This window comes from Xiphophorus couchianus, chromosome 12, assembly GCF_001444195.1.
Source record: "Xiphophorus couchianus chromosome 12, X_couchianus-1.0, whole genome shotgun sequence".
NCBI classification, from domain to species: Eukaryota; Metazoa; Chordata; class Actinopteri; order Cyprinodontiformes; family Poeciliidae; genus Xiphophorus; species Xiphophorus couchianus.
In genome coordinates this window covers 2,668,421-2,694,782 of record NC_040239.1, presented here as the reverse complement: position 1 = coordinate 2,694,782, position 26,362 = coordinate 2,668,421, and the positions used below count along the sequence as shown (strand labels likewise).

At 37.8% G+C, this 26,362-nt stretch overlaps 1 protein-coding gene across 3 annotated transcripts; it reads right to left on the bottom strand.

Annotated features, from left to right (window-relative positions):
• Positions 1-1,921: 1,921 nt before the first annotated feature.
• On the bottom strand, positions 1,922-7,646 carry LOC114154147 (zinc finger protein 525-like). Of its 3 annotated transcripts, none has more exons than XM_028032978.1 (4): positions 7,541-7,646; positions 7,048-7,096; positions 2,281-2,909; positions 1,922-2,196 (listed from the first exon to the last, which is right to left on the bottom strand). In XM_028032978.1, exons 2-4 carry the CDS (start codon positions 7,087-7,089, stop codon positions 2,019-2,021), a joined length of 849 nt encoding a protein of 282 aa, XP_027888779.1. In that variant the 5' UTR covers positions 7,090-7,096; positions 7,541-7,646; the 3' UTR covers positions 1,922-2,018. The 3 variants fall into 3 exon arrangements, with proteins under 3 accessions (XP_027888779.1, XP_027888778.1, XP_027888777.1); XM_028032977.1 differs by having other exon boundaries at positions 1,922-2,430; positions 2,515-2,909; XM_028032976.1 differs by having other exon boundaries at positions 1,922-2,909.
• Positions 7,647-26,362: the final 18,716 nt, after the last annotated feature.

Genomic DNA, 26,362 nt, shown 5'->3' with positions numbered 1-26,362 from the left:
AGTGCTTCTTGATCTACAGCCCGGCCACGAGTCGCTACGCAGCAGTTTGTTTCCGTTTCATGTTCTCTCCTTTATTCCCCCCAATAATTTCATTTATAACAAGAAACGTACATTAACAAAATAAAATGGACAAATTATTTTTTGTTATTTTACTAAAATAACAAAAAATACACAGATATATATATATATATACACCTAACAGGTAGCTGGTATGTATTGTGTGTGTATATCAGTGACGTGCGGTGAGGTATATAGCTGGTGAGGCACTGACTTAATCATAATCAGATTTACAAATACAGACCCCCTGCATTGTTTACATGAGAAAATTTCGTGCATGCGGACAACGCTGGAGAGCAAAAAGACTATTCTTCTACATGTGAGGCTTAGCTGCGCTGCCAGCGTAGAATAATTCCATTTACATGTACAGTACAGATCAAAAGTTTGGACACACCTTTTAATTCAATGAATTTCCTTTATTTTCATGACTACTGACATTGTAGATTCACACTGAAGGCATCAAAACTATGAATAACACATGTGGAAATATGCACTAAACAAAAAAGTGTAAAACAACTGAAAATACCCCTTATATATGTAATGTAGTAGTAAAATACTACTTCTTCAAAGTAGCAACCTTTTGCTGTGATTACAGCTTTGCACACACTCTGCATTTTTTTGATGAGCTTCCAGAGGTCGTCACCTGAAATGGTTTTCACTTCATAGGTGTGCCCTGTCAGGTTAATAAGTGGGATTTATTGCCTTGTAAATAGTCATGAAAATAAAGAAAACCCATTGAATTAGAAGGTGTGTCCAAACATTTGGTCTGTACTGTAGATATTATTAATTTTGTGCTATCCTCCACAGCAAAGGGAGAAACCGTTAAAGTACGTCTCAAAACCACTTCTTTCTGTATCAGCACAGCTCCCGTAGCCACAACGCCACAAAAAAAACACTCAGATATTTCCCACACAAAGAGCAGAACATTCAGTCTGTTGCATTGGTATGGTTTTAGGCTTCATGTTTATTTTGCGATTATTAATACGCGATTGCTGCGGTAAGAGGAAAAAACTATAAATATATCGCTGCACTTTACGCTAGCTCGCTGTTACTGTCTCTTACTCTGCAGTTGTGGAGTCACAATGTCTGGGATCATGAGCGCCCCCTGCCATGAGGCAAGAGAACTGCCTGCCTCTCCTCGATTCTGTTCTCTGCCGTTTCTGATCGCTGCTCAGCACAAGAATCACGTTACACACACAGTTGGTGACATGAAACACTATACATTATATAGATAAGCTAAATTATGGAAAGTCAGGTCATACATTAAATGTTTTTAGCCATTTTATTGGCGACGTACAGACAGGAGGAGCATGCTCCCATAGAATAGCAGCCGGTGCAGTTAGGCAGAGGTTGATCACTCCCAGGTGAGGCTCAGCTCGATGCTGCCTCACCAGCTTTTGAGTATTTAAATGAGAAAATGCAAAAATTCAGCAATTTTGAAGAAAAAATAATAACTGGTTAAGCTAAATGAAAAATAGGTACTTTATAGTACAAACTACAGGGTGAAAATAGCAATATAAATTCTTTTATCATTATATATTATTTTTCTATGATGGCAGGTGAGACTCTGCCTCTGGCTCTGCCTCACCTGCCTCCCCTGACCGAACGTCACTGGTGTACACATATATTTGTATATGTGTTATGATTATAACCAGAATGTAATGTAGAATAACTGAAAATAATTAGAAACAAGTGACAAACACAACTAGAATCACTGAGGAAGAACAGAAGTGGAAAACAAGGCAAAAATAGACAAATCTAAGGAACACCAAAAATGACAAAATTCCAACACCAAACTCAAACAACCCCAGATCCTGACAGCATCTTTGTTTTTGCTACAACAAAAGGATGACAAGACAATTTATTTGCATGCTTGTTATTATTATTGATATAAATGTTACTGACAGCACCGGCTGTTGTCGCCATAGTGATAGAAGACAGGAGGAGAGAAAGAAGTTCCCTCACATTCCAGATGTTGCTGCTGTCATATGTGGATCAGGCTTTTCTCCTGTGTGGATTCGCTGGTGGCTGTTAAAATTACCCTTCTGAAAGAAAGCCTTTCCACACAGGTCACAGAGATAGCGCTTTTCACCAGTGTGGATTCGTTGATGACTCTTCAGATTTGAGGAACTTTTGAATGTCTTCTCACAGTGATCACATCTATACGGCTTTTCTCCAGTGTGGATATGCTTATGATACATCAGCCCTGAGGAATCTTTGAATGTCTTCTCACACTGGTCACATCTATACGGCTTTTCTCCAGTGTGGATTTTCTGATGATGCTTCAGCACTGACGGATCTCTGAATCTCTTCTCACACTGACTGCAGCCATAAGGCTTTTCACCAGTGTGGATTCGCTGATGACGCTTCAGACTTGAGGAACATATGAATGCCTTCTCACACTGATCACATCTATGCGGCTTTTCACCAGTGTGGATATGCTTATGATACGTCAGCCCTGAGGAATCTTTGAATCTCTTCTGACACTGACTGCAGCTATAAGGCTTTTCACCAGTGTGGATTCGCTGATGGCGGTTAAAACTAACCTTCTGAATAAAAGCCTTTCCACACTGGTCACAGAGATAGCGCTTCTCTCCAGTGTGGATTTTCTGGTGATGCTTCAGTACTGAAGTAAATCTGAATCTCTTCTCACACTGACTGCAGCTATAAGGCTTCTCTCCAGTGTGAAGACGTTGATGAATTTTCAGATACTTCTTCCATCTGAAATGTTTCAGACACTTGTCACAACGGTGTTTGTTCTGCAGCCTCTGGGTGGGCTGAACCTGCTGTCCATCGCTGGGACCAACTGAGACTTTATCATCATGGCCGCCTGGGTTTGTGCAGGTTTGGTTCTACGAAGGGAAGTGCAGTAATTATAACCAACAGTAAATATAATACACAAACACTTTGATAGTCAACAGCTTTATTGCTTTGCAAAGATTAAAAGCATCCTAACACATCTCCCCGTTTAGTTTAATCAAATGCAAAAAGTATAAATGTGCCTTTCTCTCAGGTAGACTAGAGGTCTGGAACCTGTGGCCCCACCAGTGGCTCCTTGGACATTTTATAATGGCTCCTAATAATTTAGTTAAAAATGCAGAAAAACCAACCTATGGTCTTTTAATCTAGGCATAATGACAAAAGTACATTTTAATAAAATGGTAAATGACTGAACTTATATAGATCTTTTCCAATCATTTTGACCATTCAAAGCACTTTACACTGGAGTCACATCCACCCATTCACACACACAAACTCTCACATTTATACATCAGTAGGGGGTAAGTGCCTTGCCCAGGGGTACATCAACATGTGCCAGGAGGAACCTGGAATTGAACCTACAACCTTCTGATCACAAAACAACTACTCTACCCACAGAGCCACAGTCGGCTCATAGTCGTCAGTAATATACAACAGAACAATTGCATTGAATTTCCACAACAGAAGGACAAGAAAAGTTCCAGTTTTGTATTTTTTAATCTGTTTTTCTTGTCATTGTGTTGAAAACTATCCTATAATTTTACTAAATTCTCCACAAATATCTTCATTGATATGAATGATTATTTGAAGGCACATTCAGGTTTTAATTTTTACATTTAACCTTTTTAGCAGTTAATATTTAACAACTTGGGATCCTATTATTATGATGTTTAAATCCCAAAAAAGAAATAAAATTGTGGTTCTTTAAAAATGACAACAGATTTTCTATAGTTAGATGTTTATTAAAATGACAAGTCAGCGAACATTTATGGCTCTAAAAAAAGTGTTGTTGTTTTTTTATCTGGACTGAAGGCAAAAATGGTTCTTTGGACTGTAAAGCAGTGGTCCACAACCCCCGGGCCGCGGACCGGTACCGGTTCGTGGACCAATTGGTACCGGGCCGCACAAGAAATAATTAAATATTTCCATTTTATGCATTATTTGAGTCTGGAGAATCTTTTATTTTGAAAATCCCTTAACCGGATTCTCTCGGTTCCGTCTTGCATGCCAACACTGATCCACAAGCAGCAAAACGAGTAAGAAACAGATCAGATTCTTCGGAAAGTTTCTTTGCAAAGGGAAAAGGCCCAGAGAACAGACAGGAGAATGGATTTATCCAGGTAGGTGATTCCCACATTCCAAGCCCGATCTGCATGATATGGTGACCGGCTCGTTACTGAGGAAATGAAGCTTCAAGCTGCTTCACCATGTAGAGAACGAGCACCCTGTGCATAAGCAACACTTGGGTATCATTGTCTCTCATCGCTCCCAGATGGGACCGTCTCGTTGCAGAGGATCAAGCTCAGGGCTCCCATTAGTCGTTATCGTGAGTTACAATTTTCACGAAAGTAAAATGTTAGTTTTTGTGGCGCGTCTGTATCTTATTTTGAAGGGATATGTAAACGTTACCATAGCGACCAGAGTCAGAGAGCGTTAGGGCAGTGGTCGAGACGAGATGAGAGGAGTAGAGCTTGTGAGTTTTAGGTCTGATTCACACAATTTAAGGATTTTCGGCCGATTTTAAAAACCTCTGTGACCACAGAACCGATAAAAGTCCAACAGGTTCGGTCGGTTCGTGTGTCCAGCCACACGGCAGGAGCAACACACCACCTGAACCGATTCCACTCCTGAACATCCCGATTCCAGAAGAAAATCCAGTAAAACACCCAACATATCATACGTGAATTTAGAATAATCAAACATGGATGACGATGTAGAAGCAGCAGTGATAGTTTGTGGACTCATTTTAAGCGATAAAAAAGAAAAGGCGTTTGATAAAAGATGGCGGGAGGAGCCGCTCTATTTGCTGCTCTATGATTTGGAGGTGAGTTATGTTTTTTTGTAGTTAACATTTTTAACTGAATAAACATAACCACATATAATAAACATATATAAAAATGACCTTCAAATATAGTAATAAACATTTCCATATATCACCTCTGATGTGGACTCTCAGTTGCCATGTCAACTTTTTGGGATTTCCCTTTCGTTCTTGCGTCACCGCGCTTTCTGATTGGCTACCTGTCACATTCAACGGGCTGTGTTCTCACTCCCAGGGAAAACCCCACAGACTGCGATAATCGGGCCAAGACAATGTTGATGAATATATTCTTCATATTCGTGGAAGAGGAAGTGTGTTACTTCCCCTTCCACGTAACACACCACACACTACAGGATGTTGTAAGATTGTCGTAAATGGAAAATTGAGAGGGGGGGGTGAGGCTTTAGTGGGAACACCAACATGCAGAAGCATTATCTGACGCCCTCCCGCCAGGCCGCAGAGAAATTGCCAAGTCTTGATCGGTCCGCGATAATAAAAATGTTGGGGACCACTGCTGTAAAGGTTTCAGATCTCTTTTGTAAGCTAACATAAAGATTTGGGTTTTGTTAGGACAGGTCACCGGTCACCTGGCAACAAAGAGACATACAGGTAGGCCTGTCGCGATAAACGATAAATCAATTAATCGTACAATAAATGAAAACTATCGACCTCATTTTAATTATCGGCTTTATTGTCTCTTCCAGCCTTTTTCTCTTTCCGTTAATGACACTGAATGAAAAAAGGCTGAACTCCGGTGCTCTCCACTGACCCTCCCTTCCCAATGTCCTTAGTGTAAAGCCCAGCGCACACGACACGATCTTAGAGCTGTCGGCTGATTGTCGGCCCATTTTCAAAACCTGACAAACCACACATGAGCCGACAGAAATCCTAGGTATAACGGTTCGATCGGGTTCGGTCCTGCCGTGTGGTGTCCAACAATGGGCACAAAATAATGGCTACAACTCCAGTTAACTAATTTTAAAACCAGGCATTAACCAATGCTTTACTACAATCTACCTGCAATGCATGTTGCTAGTGTCAGCGTAAAGTCCTGACTGAATGAAAATCATTAGAACCTGTTTATGTCACATTAACGAAGAACAGCTGAAAAGTTACCGGGTTTATCAACTGCGATAGCAATTTCACTCCAACTCCTCCCCTTGTCATTTCTATATTCTTTGCACAAAATGTTGAATAAACATTAATGTTGTTTCCACGTATCATCTCCAATATCTACTGGACTTCAGGTGTCAGCTGTTTGGGATTCCCCTCCGTAAATTTCCCTCAGAAAGCGCAGAGAAGAATCCGCGCTTTCTGATTGGCTACCTGTCACATTCAACAGGCTGTGTTAACTTAAACCTCCCAGTTGGGGAAAACCCCTGATTTGGATCGGTGCGGCAACAACGATCTACCATAACACACCACACACTACTGGATGATCGGTTACGAAATCGCAAGCGACCATCTTAGGACTGCCAACGTTCTAAGATGGGGGGAAAATCCGGGCAAAAAATCGTGTAGTGTGAATTATTGCATCAGGTAGTCGATGTGCCCATTTTCTCTATTTAAATCTAATTATTACTGAAGGGCAACATAATATACAGACTTCATAATCTGCACTCTTTTGGTTGAATGCAGTATTTATTTCCACTTTGGCTTTATGTTGTTTAGTTTTTATTCAAGTAAATTTTTTGTTAATGGAGACTGAGAATCCATTTTATTTTGTTTTTGGTTGTTTTGTTTATTTTGTTTATCAGCTCCAGTGTTTAGTGTTCTTTTGAAAATAAAGTGTATCTATCTTTGGCAGGAAATCGCATGCATTATTACATCATTTCCATTAAATCAGTGTAACAAGGTCTTCAAACAATATTATTGTTTATCGCAATAATTTCTGAGACAATTAATCACTCAGCAAAATTTGCTATCGTGACAGGCCTACATAGAGGACCAACAACCATGCACACACACACACACACACACACACACACACACACACACACACACCTTCATACTTATAGCAGTTCAGAAAACCCAAATGAAAATAAATGTCATGTTTTTGAGGTGTGGCATGAAGCCAGAGTACCCAGAGAAATCCCATTCATGCACAGAGAGAACATTCAAAGTAAATACAGAAAGACTATTAAAAACAATAAAGTAGCAATTAGTTCCCACAAGTTTTAATAACTAACCTCTTCCAGTGATGCCTTCTCTTCCAGGTGAAGTTTCTCCATTTCAGTCCTGCGTAAAACAAACATTCATAACATGGAAAATTGAATTTAGGATATTTGTGCAGCAGTGGCAGCAGTTTCAGGTATAGTTGAAACCAGATATTTATTAGAGACAACCTGATTTCACACATTATGATTTTCAAACAGTCTTAACTTCCTGCTTTATGTCAGCCAGGATTAAATACATTCCCTAATTTCTCTGAAAAGTTTTCATTTCTGTTTTTCATTTAGAAAGTTTTCATAAGCTAAGCTAACTATGCATTTAAACAGATGCTTTGTAAACTTCTAGCACTTTTAACAGAAATAACTGAGAATCATGAAACAGAGGGATGATTTCTGCTTCACAGGTTTAAGTTTTAGTGATGACATGATTCTACATTTTGTACAGTGAATTATTAAACATCAGTATGAATTATTACAAATATATGTGATAAAGAAATAAGCATTTACTTACAATTTCTGCGAGCCACCTCTTCAGATTATCTTTGTTATAATATTTACATTTGACAGATGCTCTTATGGTTTCCATGGTAACATTGTTCTAAGGATTACAGCTCCATAAACATTTAACTCTCTATGTATTTAAAACAAAACATTCAGCCATCTGATTAGGCTAATTACAGACTTTATTCTTCTGTGCACCAGAAAGTTTCACTTAAATGTTAAATCTATTTTATTTGAACAGATCTGGAAACTTGTTATGGTGCATACAGTACTGTTTCCATGGAGACAGGTTGTTTGGGTATTTTACATCTTAATGTAACCATACCATACATCTTAATGTAACAAATGACTATATTTGTTATGTTTTGTAAATGTCACTTCTTTTAAAACAAGCTGCATTCGTATGTGTGAGCCTCTGTGTTTATCCGAGCCTGCAGAAGCTAAAAGAGACGGAGGAACACAGAATTATTTATTCCCAACAGTCCCCCTGTCGGGCGGCACAAATATCACAGCAACAATCACTAAATGTGGTGCATATGGATCCTGAGCTAAAATATGGCGGCCCGTTCCTTCCGGCCGTCGTAGCCCCGTGGGCCCCGACCCGGATTGCCATGGTAACGGCCCGCAGCCCTCAGGGTTGCAACCCCTGGACAACTAAGCTAATGTGATACTAAGACTGAAGTAACTAAACTAAACATAAAAGTTTAAGCAATTTATTGGAAATCAATAATTAATAATTCCTTAATATGGAATTAATGGCAGATTATTTAACCTGTAAAAGCCATTTTCCCCATAAGTTAATTTATCAGCCAATAGAACTAGAACTTTGTCATCAATATTAAGGATTTACTTGAAACAATCCTCTATATGTTGCTGAAAAGTTACTTTCTAGTTAGCTTGTCTTATTTAAAGTGTTGTAAGATATTTGGACTAGAAACTCGACCAAAATGACTTTAAGTTTCCTGCTAGAATAAAAAATAATCTGGAGGACAATATTTAGATGAAAACCACAGAAACAGGTTGTTGTCTGCATTATTAACAAAAATAATCTATTTTCACAATTTTCAGATGCTTATTCCCATTTTGTGTGATACACTGCAAAAACACAAAGTCTTGTCTTTACATGCTGTTGCTGTAACTGAGCTCAGTCACTACATGTGCTACTGTAGACCAAGATTAATACTGCTGCTGCTCAATCCTAATCCTGCTAAATCTTTCTGGTTCCACATCAGGGTTCTTTGTCCCTCTGAGGGGGACTTCCCTGATGCGGCTCGGATCAGATCGGTTCATTTATTCATATAAACTGCCTGAATGTGAAGCCTGCAGCTGTTCTGGGCGTACAGGAGAAGCAGAACATGGCGGCGGAGCTCAGCTCACCTGCAGCCAATCCAAGGTAACGCCTATAACGCAGCAAATCTAAAAGCAGAAATCAGAGATCCTGATTGTCATGGAGCCACCATGCAAAGTTTTATTAAATATTTCAAGTCTCGTATAACTTGAGGGACATTAAAGGTATTAAAGCTTCAACAGGTGCAAAGATAAGAAAACAGATCTGGGATTACTCAGCCGCTAAAGGTATTTCAAGAGTTTTCATAAAATAATCCTTGGTGAAGCTGATTTTCTGGGTGGGACTGTTTGGATCTGGCTTTGTGTTGTGACTCTACTGCTTTAATAACTAAACGCAGTGAATTCAGAGTAAATTCTGCTCATTTGGGTGAAAACTGAATGTTAAAGCAGGTTAGTAATTAGGCCTGTCTCAATAGCAAACTTTACTAGACGATAAATTGTCCCAGAAGTTATTGTGATAAACGATAATATTGTTGTTTTGAGACCATTTTCCAGTAACATAATGGCAATAAAATGAATAAACAAAAACAATAAATAAAATGAATTATTAAGTCTCTGTAAAGAAAATTGTATTTAAATATTTTGTAGAAAGAGAGAAACAATAAATCATGCCCATGGCAGTTATTGTTGTCAAGTTTCATGGCTGTGAAATGGTGAGGTAGACGCAGTGGACCCAGGTTTGTAGAATGAAATGATGATTTAATGAAGAATAAAGCACAATAATCCATTCAGCACAGCAGAGCAGAAGGCTAAGAGCTCAATACTGGTAATAAACTGCAAATAAACAAGAACTGACGACAGACAAGACAAGGACCCGACAAGGAAGCAAGAGACACAGGTGGACTTAAATACACGGAGGGTAATCAGGGAACAAGACACAGCTGGGATCAATCAAGGGGTAGAATGAACAACACAGAGAAACCAAAATAAACACACAGAAAACTCAAGTCCTCACAATTGAGTTTGTTTTCATTTATTATGCAATTAATTAATGTATTGTTTATTGCAACGGGCCTACTTGTGATATATAATAAAAGACAGAAAATTATAGCTCATCAGTTTCCGAGCTTCAGCGTCACAGAGCAACCCTCTGCTGCAACTCCTCCACTCAACTCCTCCAGACTAGCCAGCAGATATTAGCAAACACCTGCTGAGCTCATTATAGGAGCTACTTTTCAGAGCAACGCTGGTAAACACGGAGCTTCAGAAAGAGCAGGAGTTTCTTAAAGAGACAGCCATTAAAGATATATATAGCATTTTTATAACAAATGAAGGTAACATAGTTACTTTATTAAGCTATAAAATTGTATTATGGGCCTTTAAAATACATAATACTGGCCCTTTAAGAGGTTTACTGGATACTTCACCTAATATGTTATGACTGTGAAGAGACTTTGGACAGAAAAACACTGATAGTGACTGTACTTAATGATTACAAATCTTGGCTTCAACAGATCCAGTAATAACGCCTCCATTTGTAAAAGCTTCTACACAAAACCCAGCGTGTTCGAAAGATCAAGTCAGTTATTTTTTCAGCCCAGAAGCAGGAGAATATCATTTCCAAGCATTATTTTCTCTATTTGCATTTTAAAGGAAGACATTTAAATGCCGTGTTACCATGGAAACCAAAACTAGGCATATCTAAATTTCCTTTAAATTATATATTTTTATATAGTAAACATTTTAATTCACGCTGTTGTTACGTTGCATAAAAAACGCCTTCTTGAGTAAAACTTTAAGTATCCTCCTGAGATTTTTAACGACAAATTATTATAATTGTTTATTTAAGTCATGGTGAGAGTGAAGATGATTTTTATTTGTTTATATTTGATATCCAGCATTCTCTGAGGTGTGTGCCGTAAATATTTCATGATTTAAAAATGTGGGTTCCTATGCAGATTAAAATACATGTTTATTTTACGCACAGCAAAAACACAAAATCCCACCAAGCATCCTTCATCCAGTCACAGTGCAAACACATTAGAGCACCTGAAACAAGACAAAACCAGCCCGAAAGGAAGAGCAGTCTGGTTCTGTCCAACACCCTGAGTGGAAACAATAACTACAGTTATCCAGGAAATGTGGCATGAACAGTGATTTATTTCCCTTTCCTCTCTTTTCTTCCCTTTTGGGGCTGCAGTGTAAATCTGCAGGTTTAAACAGAGCTGGGCTAAAAGGTGAGCAGCTGAAGACCACATGTTCAAAAATACCTTCCTTAAAATTCCTACAGGTGTAAATCACAACTTTCATCTTAAGATTGCTTTTACTCAAGAGAGCCGACACTGGCCTCATTTGTTTGGAGTTATAAGTTCTGCCCTCATTATAAATTGTGCAGGGCAGGAAACAAGCGACCTTGTTTCAGCATTAATATTCTGCACTGCAGTGATCAGTTAATGCAACGTCTTGGTTTAAACATTGCTTTTATTTCACTTTGCCTCATCAGGTTTGTAAGATACTTTAGGGAAGCCAACTTTTTAACTGAGAAACAATGTCTAAAATGTAGAAAAAACTGCATTTCTTAGCCAAATGAATTGTAAATAATATAGGTTGATGGGTCAGCTGATCTGCTGAAAAGCTCAAATAAAGACGAAAAAAATCTTAACAGGTCAAAATTCACAGAAATGGTTGGGATAAATCTGTTACGCCACACTGAATAGCAGAATCTGAAGTATTAGTTGTAGTTGACAGAGTTTCTGAGTTGTTGAAATTGTTTTCCTCTTTAATTCAGCTTTTTTCCATCATTTTTTAAAGGTCAAAATTGGCAAAACTTGGAAGCAAAACTCTGTGTTGGTAAAAATTAAATAAGGACTAAATCTCTGTGTAGAAGCCAAAATTTGATATACGCTCACCAGCAGCTACAGCTACAGACACGTTTAATTGTTTGTTAAAACAAACAGCAAATTAAACAACCACAACAGCAACTTGATGCATTTAGCCATCTTGAAATGGTGAAAACGACAAAGTTCAAATGAGGATGGAAAGGTCAGCAGGTCTTGTTGCTCCGTTCACATTTTTGGCTGAAATCCATTTTTTTCCGTTTACTAATTAAGTAAACGCGACTGGAATTAAGCTTCTGTGTGAACGGGTTTCATAAAAATCTGTTTCACACTCTTCACTATACTATTTCTAATAACATTCAAAGTACATCTAGCATTACTCGTTTCATCATCCTCATCTGAAGTTACGGACCTGCAACCTCATTTTGTGAAAAAGTTTGCACATTTCACTTCGTTTCCACAACTTCCCTCATTTTAATCACTTTTAAAACACTCTAGCTCTTTCTACTTCTCATCTTATAAATATAAAACGGAGAGCTGCCGCTGGAGAGTGGACACCGGCACCAAAAAATGGAAAACAAAGAGAGAAAACCGGCCCTTGTGATCCAAACATCAGGACAGCCCAGATCTCCCGATCAGCCAACCTAATGCCTCATGGTTTAATTTGTCCTTTTTTAGATGATGCTGGCCTCTTTCAGCCAAGTGGCCGGGGAAACAGTCTGGTACTTTTAGGGAAAGTTCTCCAGCTGAAAATATAAGCTTAACTCTAACACTGTGTTGCTTACGGATGACGGTAGGAAGGAGACGGAGACTCTTACTTTCTCTCCCATTTAGCGAAAATGTTATCAATCAAAGTTTCATGAAAGTCTTATGACTTCTAAAGATCTATAATCCATCCAATAAAACTTTATTTAACTTTTCTTCATTACAATTAATGAAAAAAGTTTGATCAATGTCCTTAATCAAATTAAGGACATTAAACAACCTTAATTTGATTCTTTTGAGTTGAAGTAGATGTTTTTTGTTCTAAAGGCCAATATTTTCTATACAAATTGAATGTTTTTTGTTGTTGTTGTTTTTTATACATATTTGAACAAATGTTAAGTAAGCATAATATGTGAATCTTTAACTGTTTTTCAGTATGATTGTAGGGACAAGATCTCTTTTTCAGTAAGGCTAATGTTAGGGGTGTCCAAACTTCCCAAACTGAAAGTACTGGGGGCCAAAATGTTCCTCCAACCCCCAATTTATTTGAATTCTTACTCTTTTACCTGGACAACAATAAATAAAATGCATAATATTTTTCATTTGTCTAAATGTTTAAATCCATTTACCTTTCTGGGTTTATTATTTTCAGTTTATTAAGTCTATAAATGGTTTTAGTTTATTCACAGCAACTAAAGTAAGAATTTTCTTCACAAATTTCGCTGCATTTAGCCAAATGTGATGGATGGGTGTGCCAAAGATTGTTTTTGATGTTTGTGGGCCGACTTATTATGAAATAAAAATAAAATAAAAAGTCTCTCTGTGTTGTTCTTAATAGTTTTTGTTTAAAAAGATAAAAACTTGCCATGGAAAATCTCATCCGGATGGCCAAATTTCTTGAATTACTGTGAGGCTCCACACAAAATGAATCCAAGGGCCACAAATGGCCCCTGGTCCACAGTTTGGACACCCCTAACTTGCGTAAAAGTCGTGTTTATGTAAAATATCATAGATCACAAAAGGAAACAGCAGTTTTAAATCTTCCCTTCTGGAGTCAGAAATGGAAAAGGCTAAAATGAAGACGTGTTAAAAAGTCAGACGTCTGCTCAGCTGGTTGACATAAAACCTGCAAGTTGTTTAAACGCATGTGCAGATAAGAAATGGATGCCAGTTTCTTCATACTCTATTGTGCAGGAAACAAAATGTGTGGACATGAAAACAGAGAGAATAGCACAGGCGGTGTTGACTAAACAAGACCAAAGTGTCACAGTCGCAACAGGTTCTGCCAGACCAACTCCAAGGTTAAATTTGCTCAGTGCAACTTCAGCAGTCAGCATGTTTTAGTCCTACATAAAACATAACCTAAAAATTACTTCTGAAAAAAAGTACTAAATGTGTTGCAATAATTTGTACAGGGCGACAAAAGCAGAAACAGATTGTATTTATGCTACTTTGAAATATTGTCCCTGGAGTCTAGATATTAACCTGTTAGGTTGAACATCCGGTCTACAGAGAGATTTCACTTATATTAGCAGTTTCGTTTAGCAAGGGGGCAGATACAACACTCCAATTCATTTGTTTCAATATCTGCATATTTTAAAAATGCTACTTTTTCCATGTTTCAACAGAAAATTATCCACGATTAGTTGAGCATGTTGGCCTAAATATGTCATAATTTTCCCACTAACTTAAAAATAGCGGAATTTCTTCAAAACTGTTATATCTTTTCGTTATATTTTTTACCTATAGAGTTCGCCATTTGTTATTAATTATTATTATTATTATTATTATTATTATTATTATTATTGTCTGTTCTGTATCGGATTCTGCAGAGTAAACGCAGGAAGGAGTTGGGGATTTTCGTTTCAGGATTCAACACCAAAAAACACTCAAATATTTCCCACAGAACATTCAGTCTGTTGAATAGTGTATTTTTAGGCTTAATGTTTATTTGTGCGATTATTAATAAGTGATTTCTGTGGTAGATTATAGCTACCGCTGCTATTAACTAATCTAACATTCTCCACACACAAACTGTAGCCCACAACACGCACATTTCATTAAAAAAAACTAAACAAAAAAATGATTTCAATCTTACCTTTACCTATAAATGAAGTCCGTGCGCCGCTCATTTTGCACAAAAATATCCGAATCTGTCCTGACATCCCAGTTTTAGTGCGACCTGGTTCTGGATCTCAGTGGTCCACCGCTCATGTTTGGTTTAAGTCAAAATCCCATCTGAGTCCACAAGTTGAGAAAAAATGAAACGGCTGTTTCTAGGAAGACATTCACAAAGCAGGTCTTTTCTTTCCGTTTGAAAAGAGCGGCTAGTCTTCAGCCTCGTAGTTTGGAGCAAACCTTCCCGCCCCGGTGTTGGTCCTCCTCTAGTTATTATTTCCAGCTTCCAGTGAAAATCCACTTTAGAAAACTATGCAAGTGTAGAAATGTAGTCATCCATGTTGACGTCGGAAGAGAGGAAAAAACTACAAATATATCGCTGCACTTTACGCTAGTTCGCTGTTACTGTCTCTTACTCTGCAGTTGTGGAGTCACAATGTCTGGGATCATGAGCGCCCCCTGCCATGAGGCAAGAGAACTGCCTGCCTCTCCTCGAATCTGTTCTCCGGTTTCTGATCGCTGCTCAGCACACGAATCACGTTACACACACAGTTGGTGACAAAAACACTGTACATTATATAGATAAGCTAAATTATGGAAAATCAGGTCATACATTAAATGTTTTTTAACCATTTTATTGGTGACGTACAGACAGGAGGAGCATGCAGCCGGTGCAGTTAGCCAGAGGTTGATCAACTCAAGGTGAGACTCAGCTCTCTGCTACCTCACCATCTGCGCTTCTGAGCATTTGAATGGAAAATTGCACAAATTCAGCGATTTTAAAGAAAAAATAATCAAAATTGGTTAACCTAAACAAAAAATAAATACTTTTTAGTACAAACCACAGGGTAAAAATAGCTATATAAATGATCTTATCATTATTATTTTTCCAGGATGACAGGTGAGGCCTCCCCTGACTTCACGTCACTGACTTTGCGTTTGACTAGTGTAAATTTAGATAATGCCACATGGTGGCACTGTTAGCCGTAATTTAAAGAAAAAAAATAGTGAAGCGAGCCGGCATCGCTTCCTACATAAAAAAAGAACAACTTCCGAAGGAGTCACATTTGTGCTTCCAACATTTCTCTGCAGAAGACTGCGAGTCATTTGTATGAGCAAAACTTATGAGGAAGCTAATGGCTATTGCTACTACAGAAAGTGAAACCACCGAGATTTGACCGGACACAGAGTTGTTTACAGGGCTACTTACCGGAGCAGAGGTAAACCAAACATGTCCTTCACTGTTTTAGCTAACGGTGGCAGCAGCAGCACAAACTCCAGCTTTTTCCATGAACTCCTTCCTCTTCCTCATTTGCCCCTCCTCATCTTCACTTCCTCTTGTGATTTCTACATTTCCATCAATTTCAACTCAATCGAACTGAAACGTCTTCATAATGATACTAACTCAATGCTATTTTGGCTGGATAAAGCTAGCATAATTGGACCTGGCATACGTAATTTACCCAGAATGCATTGATGTGTAAACAACATGGCAAAGTCCTTGGGATAATATTTATTTTAATGTATAAAAGCTGGATTGTTTTTACTGTACTGTCTTTGCATCTAAAATGAATATTTCTCAAATATTTGTACAATAAATTGTATTCAAATTGTTTGGAATATCAAAAATATGCAACTTTTCTGCTTTCAGCTTCTCTGCAGGCAGATCATTTTATAATCTGCCTGCAGAATGTATTGTTATAATCCCCTTATTTAAGTTAAACATAATACATTATCCTGTTTTGGCTACAAACCTGCAGTTCATGATCGTTATAGACCTAAACAGGTGCACAAGATTGTGACCTTTTAGTTTATCTATTATCTACTAAAAAGAAGTAATACTGCACTTTCACTTGGTTTATTTTATTTTACAAGAATGTTTGTAGAAATCCACCAAACTGCAAAGGCATATATTGTGTTTCTGCAGCCTTTATCGCCTCCATAAAGACTAAAACATGCTTTGTAAAAAAAAAAACAAGTTGTATACATTTTATAAAATTTGGCATACGTATTGGCTAATCATTATACTCTAAACTTAGAAAATTTGTTTGCTTGTGTGGCGGTATCCATTTATAGGCCATTTTTATTTGAGTACACTTTCAAAGGCCTATGCAAATCAAAAGTTTTAAGTGTTAACCTTGGCATTTGCGGTGTTTACTCGAGTTACCATGAGCCAGGTGCGGCGGTCATTTATCACTGTTTGAATACAGCTGCACCATCTGCACTGTCCTCTGCATGCTCTCTGTGAGCAACAACAGCCTCAACCGATCCCTGTCTCCCTCCACGCTGCAGCCGCACGGCGAGCCAAATAAAATCTGAAAAACGACAAAGACGCAAAGACAACACACCCGACAGAAACAACATATAAAAAGTGTACAGAGCCCAGAGTGAATGCACATTGCAGAGGTTTGAGTTATTTTCTTTGAGCTACAAAGCAGCACAAAGCATTTTTCCATAGCATTTACATGAATGTTTAGACTAGCAAATGCCCTCCTGAAGCCAAGCAGGTGGAGAAGATGGAAGTGTTTGTTAAAATGACAAACTAAATTAAGTTTTTAGATATTTGAACTGGCTAAAAATAGAACAGGTGGGAGAAAACATAAATTCAGAACCTGTAAATAAGAAATACAGAAATACAGGAAGTGGTAATGCAAACAGAGGACAAAGATGGCGAAAGACAATTGTCTCAAGATTCAACGACTGGCAAATCAAAGTTTTACAACTATTTGCATAAACTTGCAAATGTGGCTATCATCTGGATTTGAAGTGGCTGAATTTGCCTTCAGCCTGGATCCTTACGTGAATGTTTCAAAATTATTCCAGGGAAGAAGAGAGAAGCCTTCAAGTATCTCTGACTTGCAAATTGGCTTCCTTGGAAACAAATGTCCTCCAAAAGCACAGAACAAAACAAAGACACAGAGGATACGAAACGTTTGCGCTCAGCTGTTACAATGCCAGGTTTTTATGATTTAGAAATGAAACCAAAAAAATCCTTTCTAATCCTTTTCCACATCTAATAAGACTAATATCCTATATTTATTACAATTCTTTGGTGTTTGGGATTTGGCTTTCTTCTGTGCTTGATCCGTTCCTTTTGGTTTATTTATATTCGATAGGTCTTGCTATACTCAGTTCTCTGTACTCATTATTATTCAAAGAGTGTTGCTATACAGGTTCATCCCTTTGTTTTTAGTTTCTTAGTTTATTCTTGTGTATTGTTATTTGTACATTTGCATTTATTTATCAGATTATTGTCAGGCCTTTTCCGCTCAGTTTATAGTTTCTTTGGCAGGTAAATTTGACCCAAATTTTAAAAATTTCACTGCAGTCTGAACGACCCAATTCCAATCTTTTCACCCAAAGCAAAAAGTCTGATTTGTGAAACTAAATCATATCTGAATGTTGCATTTTCTCCAACCTTTACGTCACATTACGTGAGACATGCTTCATAATTCTGCACTAGAAGAAGTCAGATGCGATAAATCTGGACAAAGATAACAGACAAAAATCATATTTATGTTATTAGGAAATAAGATTTTGTCACTAGAGTGCATCACATCCCAAACCCACCACTCTCAGTTCTGACTGTGCATCCAAACAGACTTCTCTACAGAATCTGCACCACTACATGTGCTTTCTTTTTTCTTAGCTTCCTTCATCTTTTTATAATTTTGTGACCATACTATCTGCTCCCATTGCTGAATATCTTTAAAATCGATGCATTAATGGCAGCAGCCTTTAGGGATGGGCATTGATCGTATCGTTTATCATTTATTTAGTTTTTTGATCATGATAAGAATTTTGTTTAGTCGTTGTCATGAAAAATGTCAGTTTTTGAAGATGAAGAAAAAACAAAACAGAAAGTTTGATTGGAAATATTATTTTTGCGATTTCCTCCACTGTTAGTTCCACAGGAGAATCAATAGGTATCAGTAAATGAGGTGCAGTTCCTGTGTGCAGTGTAGTGACATAAATCACACTTCTTTAAGTGTAATTTACCAAATCACACTTCTTTAAGCTTCTTCAGCCTCCTGAAGTGCATCTCGTTAAGCTAGTTACTGTCCCTCACTCAGCTTCCCTGCACATTTCCTCTGATTCATTCCTTTGGTTTCATTGTCATTTTCCAACACTGCTTCAACATGCAAACTTTTCATTAGTCATTGCTGGATTCTTCCTCTCACTCTCTGCATTCCTTGTCTTGTTCACCCTACATTGCTCCTGTAAGCTGTATGAAAGTTAACAAAAGTTTTATTTGTATAACACATTTCAGCAACAAGGCAGCTCAAAGTGCTTTACACCAAAAAACCAGCAACCAACTGTTGCATTAATCATTGCAACATTAGTTCTGCAGGTGACAAAAGACTGAATTTGTAACTGTCTTTATGTGACTCTGGAGGTTCAGGTCTGATGAACTGAAGCTGTGCTGACTGTAATTTTCTAACTGCACATATTTGTCACATTAAAGGTGGAAAACATTTTGAAATTATTATATTTTCAATGTTTCACATCAAAAAAATTGGAACGTTGCAGCCGTAAAGGTTCAGCTGTGATTCTTGTGAAACATAAATATAGAAAGAATTTTTTTTGGCCTTTCCATTGACCTTGTCTCGTCTGTTACTTTAAAGGGTAATTCAGCCACTGGAAGCGTGCCAGCTGGCTGTACTTTAGCTTAAATAAACATGTTTATGGTGCTGTGCAGGTTCAACAAGCCTTACTAATGAGTCAGAAATTGAACCTTTCCTTTTCTTGTTTCATTCTGGGTTTTGATGCCTCAACATGCAAAGGCTGGCTCCCATTTGCAACCTTGAAAAAAATGACAACAAATTTTTTCTGTGCCTTCACTTTGCTTTTGCGTCATTATAAGATTTGAACATTAAGAATGCAGCCCAGAGCATGGGTTTGTGGCCCCTGGACTGATTTTGTGTGGCCCCTGCAGTTAAAAAAAGATACAAATTTGGCTCATAGATGCAAATGGAGACATTCTGATTTGCAATCAGGGTAAAAATTGTTACCAACATAATTTTCTTACACAGGAAAATGTAAAGTACAACACAAAGTATTTGTCTTTTTATAGCCAGATTTTAAAAAAGTAAAATCAAGACTTTTACTGAAAAGCTGACTTTGCTGCACCCAGATCAGCTTTTATTCTTTCTTAAACTTGGCAAAATATAGCAAAAGTGGAGCAAATCCTGTGGTTATTGCTGAAAATAAATGTGTTCAATCTAACCCCAAAAAACCTGAAAACTAGACATCTTTCTTTTAATACAGCTCACATGCTAAATTAAAGTAGTAGTAAGTAGTAACTTTCTGCCAAAAAAAACCTCAAAAATTTGAAGGTAATCTCAAAAATATTCTAGAAAAAAGCAAGAAAATTTTCTAGAAAAAAAATGTAGGTTAATATCAGAAACTTTCTTCAAAAACCTTGGTGATTTCAGATGTCAAAAATTTTCTTTTGTATATTTTTCTACAAAATTTCAAAGTTTTCTATAAAAAAAAATTATGAAATTAATCACAAATGGTTTTAGTTTTTGGCGTAACCGTCATAAAAGTTGCTCTTGAGTTTTGGAGTTTCATTAAATATTGAGCTACTTTATTTGCTTGATTTTAAGTTGGGTTTCTTTTGGCCCCCAACTACGTTTGAGTCTACAACTTTGGCCCACTTGGCAAAAAGTTTGGCCTAGAGATCAACTTCTGCCCCTGCAGCAAAACCAAAAGTTCCTAGGGTTTTATTTCATATTATACATTTAAATTATTACTTTGAATGAGTTTCCAGGATGTTCCCAGCAACTTTGAACCAGCAATGACCCTCCTTTTGGTCCGACCGGCCCCCCTAAGGCCTGTCAGCCCAACAACGTGGTAATTAAGTGGAGCTGCTTGTCAAAAGGCAGCAGTGCTACACATTTCTTATTGGATTACAAGGTGCTGGGAAGGAATGCAGGATCCCAGCGTTGCTGCTGGTAGAGGCTGAAAGCAGGGTTGCCAGATTGGGCTGATTTCTGCTTTTGAACTCATTTGGCTGGGGGGAAAAAAGCTTGTTGCTCTTCATAACATTTGGTGGGTTTTTAGAAAGGTTTCAGGGAAATTTCTTTCAAAATAGTTGTGAATGTGTGACAGGAAAGCACATTTTTAAATAAAATGCACGCTAGCAGACTCTTTATAGTCTGTTTTAATCAAACTCTGGCTCGTACGTTCAGCTAGAAAGTATGGTTCGTTTGCAGAGGTGTGAATGTGATAATCAGACCAAAAAAGCAAACTCTGGTCTTCCTACAAAACTCTCAGTTCAGATAAAGTGAACTCGGGTGCGATTTGGCTGCATATATTAACATTAAGTGGACCGAAAACTGCTCCAAAAGAAGTGAATTCTGGGTAAATACAACCAAAACAAATGCTAACTAGCATTAGCAAAAGAAACAGCAAAAGAGATATCCTATAACTGCTAAAACCTGATCGTACTCCATTTTCGTTAACATTTTGTGAAGTAGGAAGTTGATCTGGTCTTCTTTGGATGCTTTTGTGTCATTTTCTTTGATAGTTCTGGGTGCAGTGCCCCCACAGGCGAAGAGGGGAACAGGTTTTCAATTAGTTTGGATCATTTGACGCAGTGCAGTGGGAAAGTGAACCGCAGCAGCTGAAAATTTAACAAATGTTGCAAATTTGGTCCCAATTGAATCGAGTCTACTATCAGGTGTGGAAGCAGTAGTGGTATATTGTAAAACAGAAATCCCATGGCAACATTGTGATTTAAAAGGACATAATGACAGAAAAAACTCAAGTCTCATTGTGTTCAAAGTACAACCAAAACTGTTGTGGATCATCTATGTGACTACATGTGGCGCCATCAACATGAATTTCACTAGAGGTTGAGATTTGTGCTGGGTTTTTTTTTTACTTTGTTGGGTTTTTTGCTGTTTTGTGCTGAAACCGTCAGTCAGATCTGGCAACCCGGTCTGAAAGAAACAGCGTGGGTGAAAATGAATGGGCATTCTCGCCTTCCTTTCACGGCCACTAACCGCCAATGCAAAATACCGCATGTGCCATTTATTCCCAGAGTCAAAACAACCCACCATGCGATGCTGTGCTGTAAATGTGTGTTTGTGTTTGACTTTGTGGTGCCTAATAGAGTCTTAATGTGCAGAGGATTGTAGCGTAACAGATGCGCTGAAAGTTTGTGGCGTGACAACGGCAACAGTGGGATGGATGGCTTGGATTAACACCTGGCGAAGGGTTCATAGGCGTGTGTTTTGGGTTGAGACAACTCTGGTGGTGATAAAGTAATAAAGCAAACACATAGTCACTGGAAGGGCAGCCAGGGGCTATATGGGCAGCAGGGCAGGAGAAGAATAGGTCCGTTGTATCCAAGCAGGGAAAATCCACATTATGTCATTTTATTTTCATTTAGCCTGGTTTGTGTCTCACATGTTTATGGCTGTTTTGCCAGAATGAGGGGTTTCTGCATGTTTCTATTAACTGGATTAAAATTACAGACTCACCGCAGCGTCACGTCATGTTAAAAAAACTGTTTGGTAAAAAACTGGATGACAACAGCCTAAAATCTGTTGGGTTTATTTGTGTTGAAAGACAATTTTTTTTGCAAAGACTTAATTCATTTTACCAAACCGTAACCAAAGAGTGAGAGAGTTGCTAGGTAACCAAAGAGTGAGTGAGTTGCTAGGTAACCAAAGACTGAGTGAGTTGCTAGGTAACCAAAGAGTGAGTGAGTTTGTTGATTTCACCAACCTAGCTTAGCTCACTGTGAGAGTTTGAGCGGCTAACGTCTTTCCTCTACCTACACTTCCCAGAATGCTGTGCGGTTCTGGATCAGAGCTCAGTGAATATTTTATAAAATGAATGATCTATTGATACTGATCATGTATCTATCACATTTGAACCGCGTTGTGATGTGATATCTGTTTTGCTGAAACAATAAAAAGACTCAATTTTATCTTTTGAAAATCAAACTGAAATGCTTCTCAACCAAGCAACAAGGAATGGAAATAACGGGAAAAAATTATTGTAAAGAATCAAGAATTACATATGTTGGTTCATCAATTATGTTGACATGAAAACTTCCCCTGTCTATGGGACACATTTATGACTTTGCATCTTGGTGGAGGTTTTATTTTATTTACTTCTTTAAGTGCTGACTTAGTGACATTCAACACTTTGTGTGTACAAACAACAAACACACTCTGTGACTTTTCTTTCCTGTCTTTTTATCTTTGTCTTGAAATACGATACGTATACTGTTGTGTGTGTGTGGGGAGGGGTGTGTGTGTGCGTTTGTTTCTAATACCTTGTGGGGACCATTTTCCTGACATATGCTCCTTGTGGGGACCCACTGCTCCTTGTGGGGACCGAAGCCTGGTCCCCACAATGGGAAACGTTGTATTTGGGTCAGAGGTCAGATTTAGGACTAAGGTGTGAATTGAGTTTTGGTTAGGGTTAGGATTAGGTACGTAATGGTTAGGGTAAAGGTAAGGTAACGGTTTAGGCTGTAGAAATGAATGGAAGTCAATGGAAAGTCCCTTCAAAGATATCTGCACAAACGTGTGTGTGGGCGTGTGTGTGTGTGTGTTTCATTACCTAACCTCACAGCATGAAGGTAAGTCACTGAAGTCTGTAAATGGCAAACAACACCTGCATGCTGTAAACAAAATGCTACTGTGTGAACTCCAGCTGTAGATAAGGGGAAGGTGGAGGAGGCGAGTCGGCGGTCCGGTTCCCTCTGCTGACGTGTTAAGTCTCACACTTTGGGAATGAAACAGGAGAAAGGCCTTCAGCAGATACTTATCAGTGGCAGTTAGTGGAGACAAACATTGTCACCTTCTGCTGTGCGGACGACTGCAATCATAAAACCCTCCAAGGTCGTTATTGTGCTGCGGTGTATCTCAAGATTTGATACTTTAAGGCTGTAAATGTGACTTAGCTGAAGTGCTCTTCCTGTTTCTACTGGAAAGCTACTGAATGAAACCGTCAACAGGAATATGAGATTATATCAAGTTTATTTGTTTACAAATAAACAAACTAGAAAAAAGCTGTTTGAGTGTAGTAAGCTGTAAGCAGAAATAATTGTTGAACTGAACACATTAGCTACAATATTAGAAGAGAAAAGATAGAACAAATTGAAGTGCTGTGCAAAAGCTGGTTTTCCGTTAACTTAGCAAATTTTGTGGCTAAAATTTGCCAAAAAGAAAATTTTTTAGAAAAAAACTCAAAAAAAGCCTTTGGTTCTCCTTTTTGTTCACATTGGTTCTAATTTTGCTGCAAAACTTTTTCATCAAAAAGTGAGAATTTTTGTTATCAAAACATGGTTTCAGCAATTTTTTTGAAATCTCACATTTTTCAATAAAAAAGGTTTTTGCGCTTTAATGAGGTGGTTTTTCAGCTGTATCGAAATATTTGTATTCCACAAAACACTTTATTCACATCACGAGTCAAATGATCAACGACTGGATGTTACTACTGACGGAAATGACAAAGAAGACGACAGGAAGTGGTAGGAGGATGATGGTTTGTTTTTGTCCTTTGCTCTTGCAGCATCACACACTTCATAAAAAGTTGTGTGTCATTCCAACGTGTTGAATCCACAACTCTTCTGGAAAATCACAGATTACAGTTTCCCAAAACGTCCCCTACGCAGCCGCTCCCAAGTAGGCGGGGCTTGTCGCTCCAACACCTGAATAAGACGCTGATGTTTCCTCTGATTGGCTGATGGATCAAAATAATCTCACCTAACTGCTTACATCCGTCGCTGTCATGATTTTTAATGGCTTATTGCATGAACAAGCTTATTCACATATGGTTTTGATTTAATTTCTTGTTTAACAGAAAAACCCTGGTGGTGAAATTGTTTTTCTTTTACATTAGCATAATAGCAACAAATGGAAACGCAGCTACAGTTCATACAGTATATTAAGACCCAAAGCAGGCTGTTGCTAATGTTGATGCAAAAATGCATGTCTGTGCAAAATCAGAAATGTACCTGTTATTCTAGGAATAAACTTTTACTCTAAAAAAACAAACATGAAGGTCAGACTAAAGTTTGCCAGCAAGACAGAGACCGTAACTCTCTGATTTATTATTAATCTTCAGGACAAAGGACATATTTGGCATAAACCAGATGTTAGCATTCCAGGAAAAGTACGGCATAGCCACTGAAGCATGGAGGTGGGAGCGTCATGCTTTGGGACGCTTTTCAGCAGCAGGATCTGACCAGCTCACCGTTAAAGAATCCATCATGAATTTATCCGTGTATCAGAAAGCTGAGACAATTTGTAAAAAAATAAAATAAATCAAACCTGAAGTGAAACTGGGCCCTGAAACATGACAATGAACCAAATCCATTGGGTCATTGTCATGACCCCACTTCACCTTTATGTGACCCAATTCACTTCAAGGTGAAGCTCTCAATTTACCGGTCGATTTACGCTCCTACCCTCATCTACGGTCACAAACTCTGGGTAATGAGCGAAACAACGAAATACAAGCAGCTGAAATGAGTTTCCTCTGCATGTATTTGTGGGGGATTACCGATCATAAAATTTATGGGGGGAACCCTTTTACCTGTTTATTTCAATAGTTAAAAAAACAAATATGTCTTAAAAACATTAAAGTTGCAGTATGTAACTTTTATTTTAAAAAGCTTCTATTTTTTGAGACAGAAAAGATCCATCTCCTCCGCCTCATCCTGAGCTGCTCCTGATCATTAACCGCAGAAATTAGAGATTTGTGACTTTTCGCCTGTTTTTCTCCTGACTTTTTTTTTTTTTTAAATCATTGCAAGGATCAGTGTTCACCAGTTCAAGTGAAAGCCGCGTTTGGAGTTGTCTTTCAACACACACACCCACACACACGCACGCTGAGAGGGGGAGTGCGCGCAGACACACACATCCTGAGCAGATGAAGTGACGCTGCTTCAGATTTATGGCCTCACGTCGCGTTTCAAACCCCCGAAGAGCGGTTAATCCGCAAACACTGCGTGTTGCCGCAGCGATCTGTGTGTGTTTGTGGATAAAAAGCAATCTGTTACATCCCTGTAATTATTTTCAGCTGAGTGATTAGCTGGTGATTTTTGCTGGAGGATCTCTGTAATTGGCTGTGACATTTATTTGACACACTTAATGAATTACAGGGAAGATGCTGCCGCATTGTTAGTTTTATTTTCCCATAAATTACCGGATCTGCCTCTGATGTTCTTATCTTAATGATTTATGTTTAACAACTATAACAAACATTATTGCTGTAAATTAAAACATGACATAAACAATTATCGATCCACTTTTAGTAATAGTTAAATGGGACGTATTTATTTTTATTTATTTTATTCGGATTTTTAGATTTAGTTGAGGAACGATAGTTGTACAAAATAAATAAATTTTTACTGATGTATAAAAGTTAATTGTAGGGCTGCAGCTAATGATTATTCTAGCAATTATGCTGACGGTTAATCGATTAAACGTAAAAATGGCGCATTCTACAGGTTTTTTATTAAATCACTAGTCTTTTTTATAAAATATTAGAAATACATTAAAAGATTTAAATAAATAATTCAATGGTATTGCCGTAGCATTCCTTTAGTGAATCCTTGATCTTTTGTAGCAAAAGATATATTGGCAGCTAAAAAATACTTTTAACATAAATATATATATTAAAGAGTTTGATCAATATTTATTCTGATTAATAATTGGACAGAAAAAATTGCATACTAGGATGTTTTTGTTGGTTTTTTTACAGAATTTGAACCAGATTAAATTAAAATTGCCACTTGAAGAATTCTGGGTAGAACATTACAGAAAAAAAAGTTTTCTATCTTAAATGCAATATATCTATCAATTAATCAATCAGTCAACCAATCTATACATGTTTGGTACAGTTTTGGCTTAACT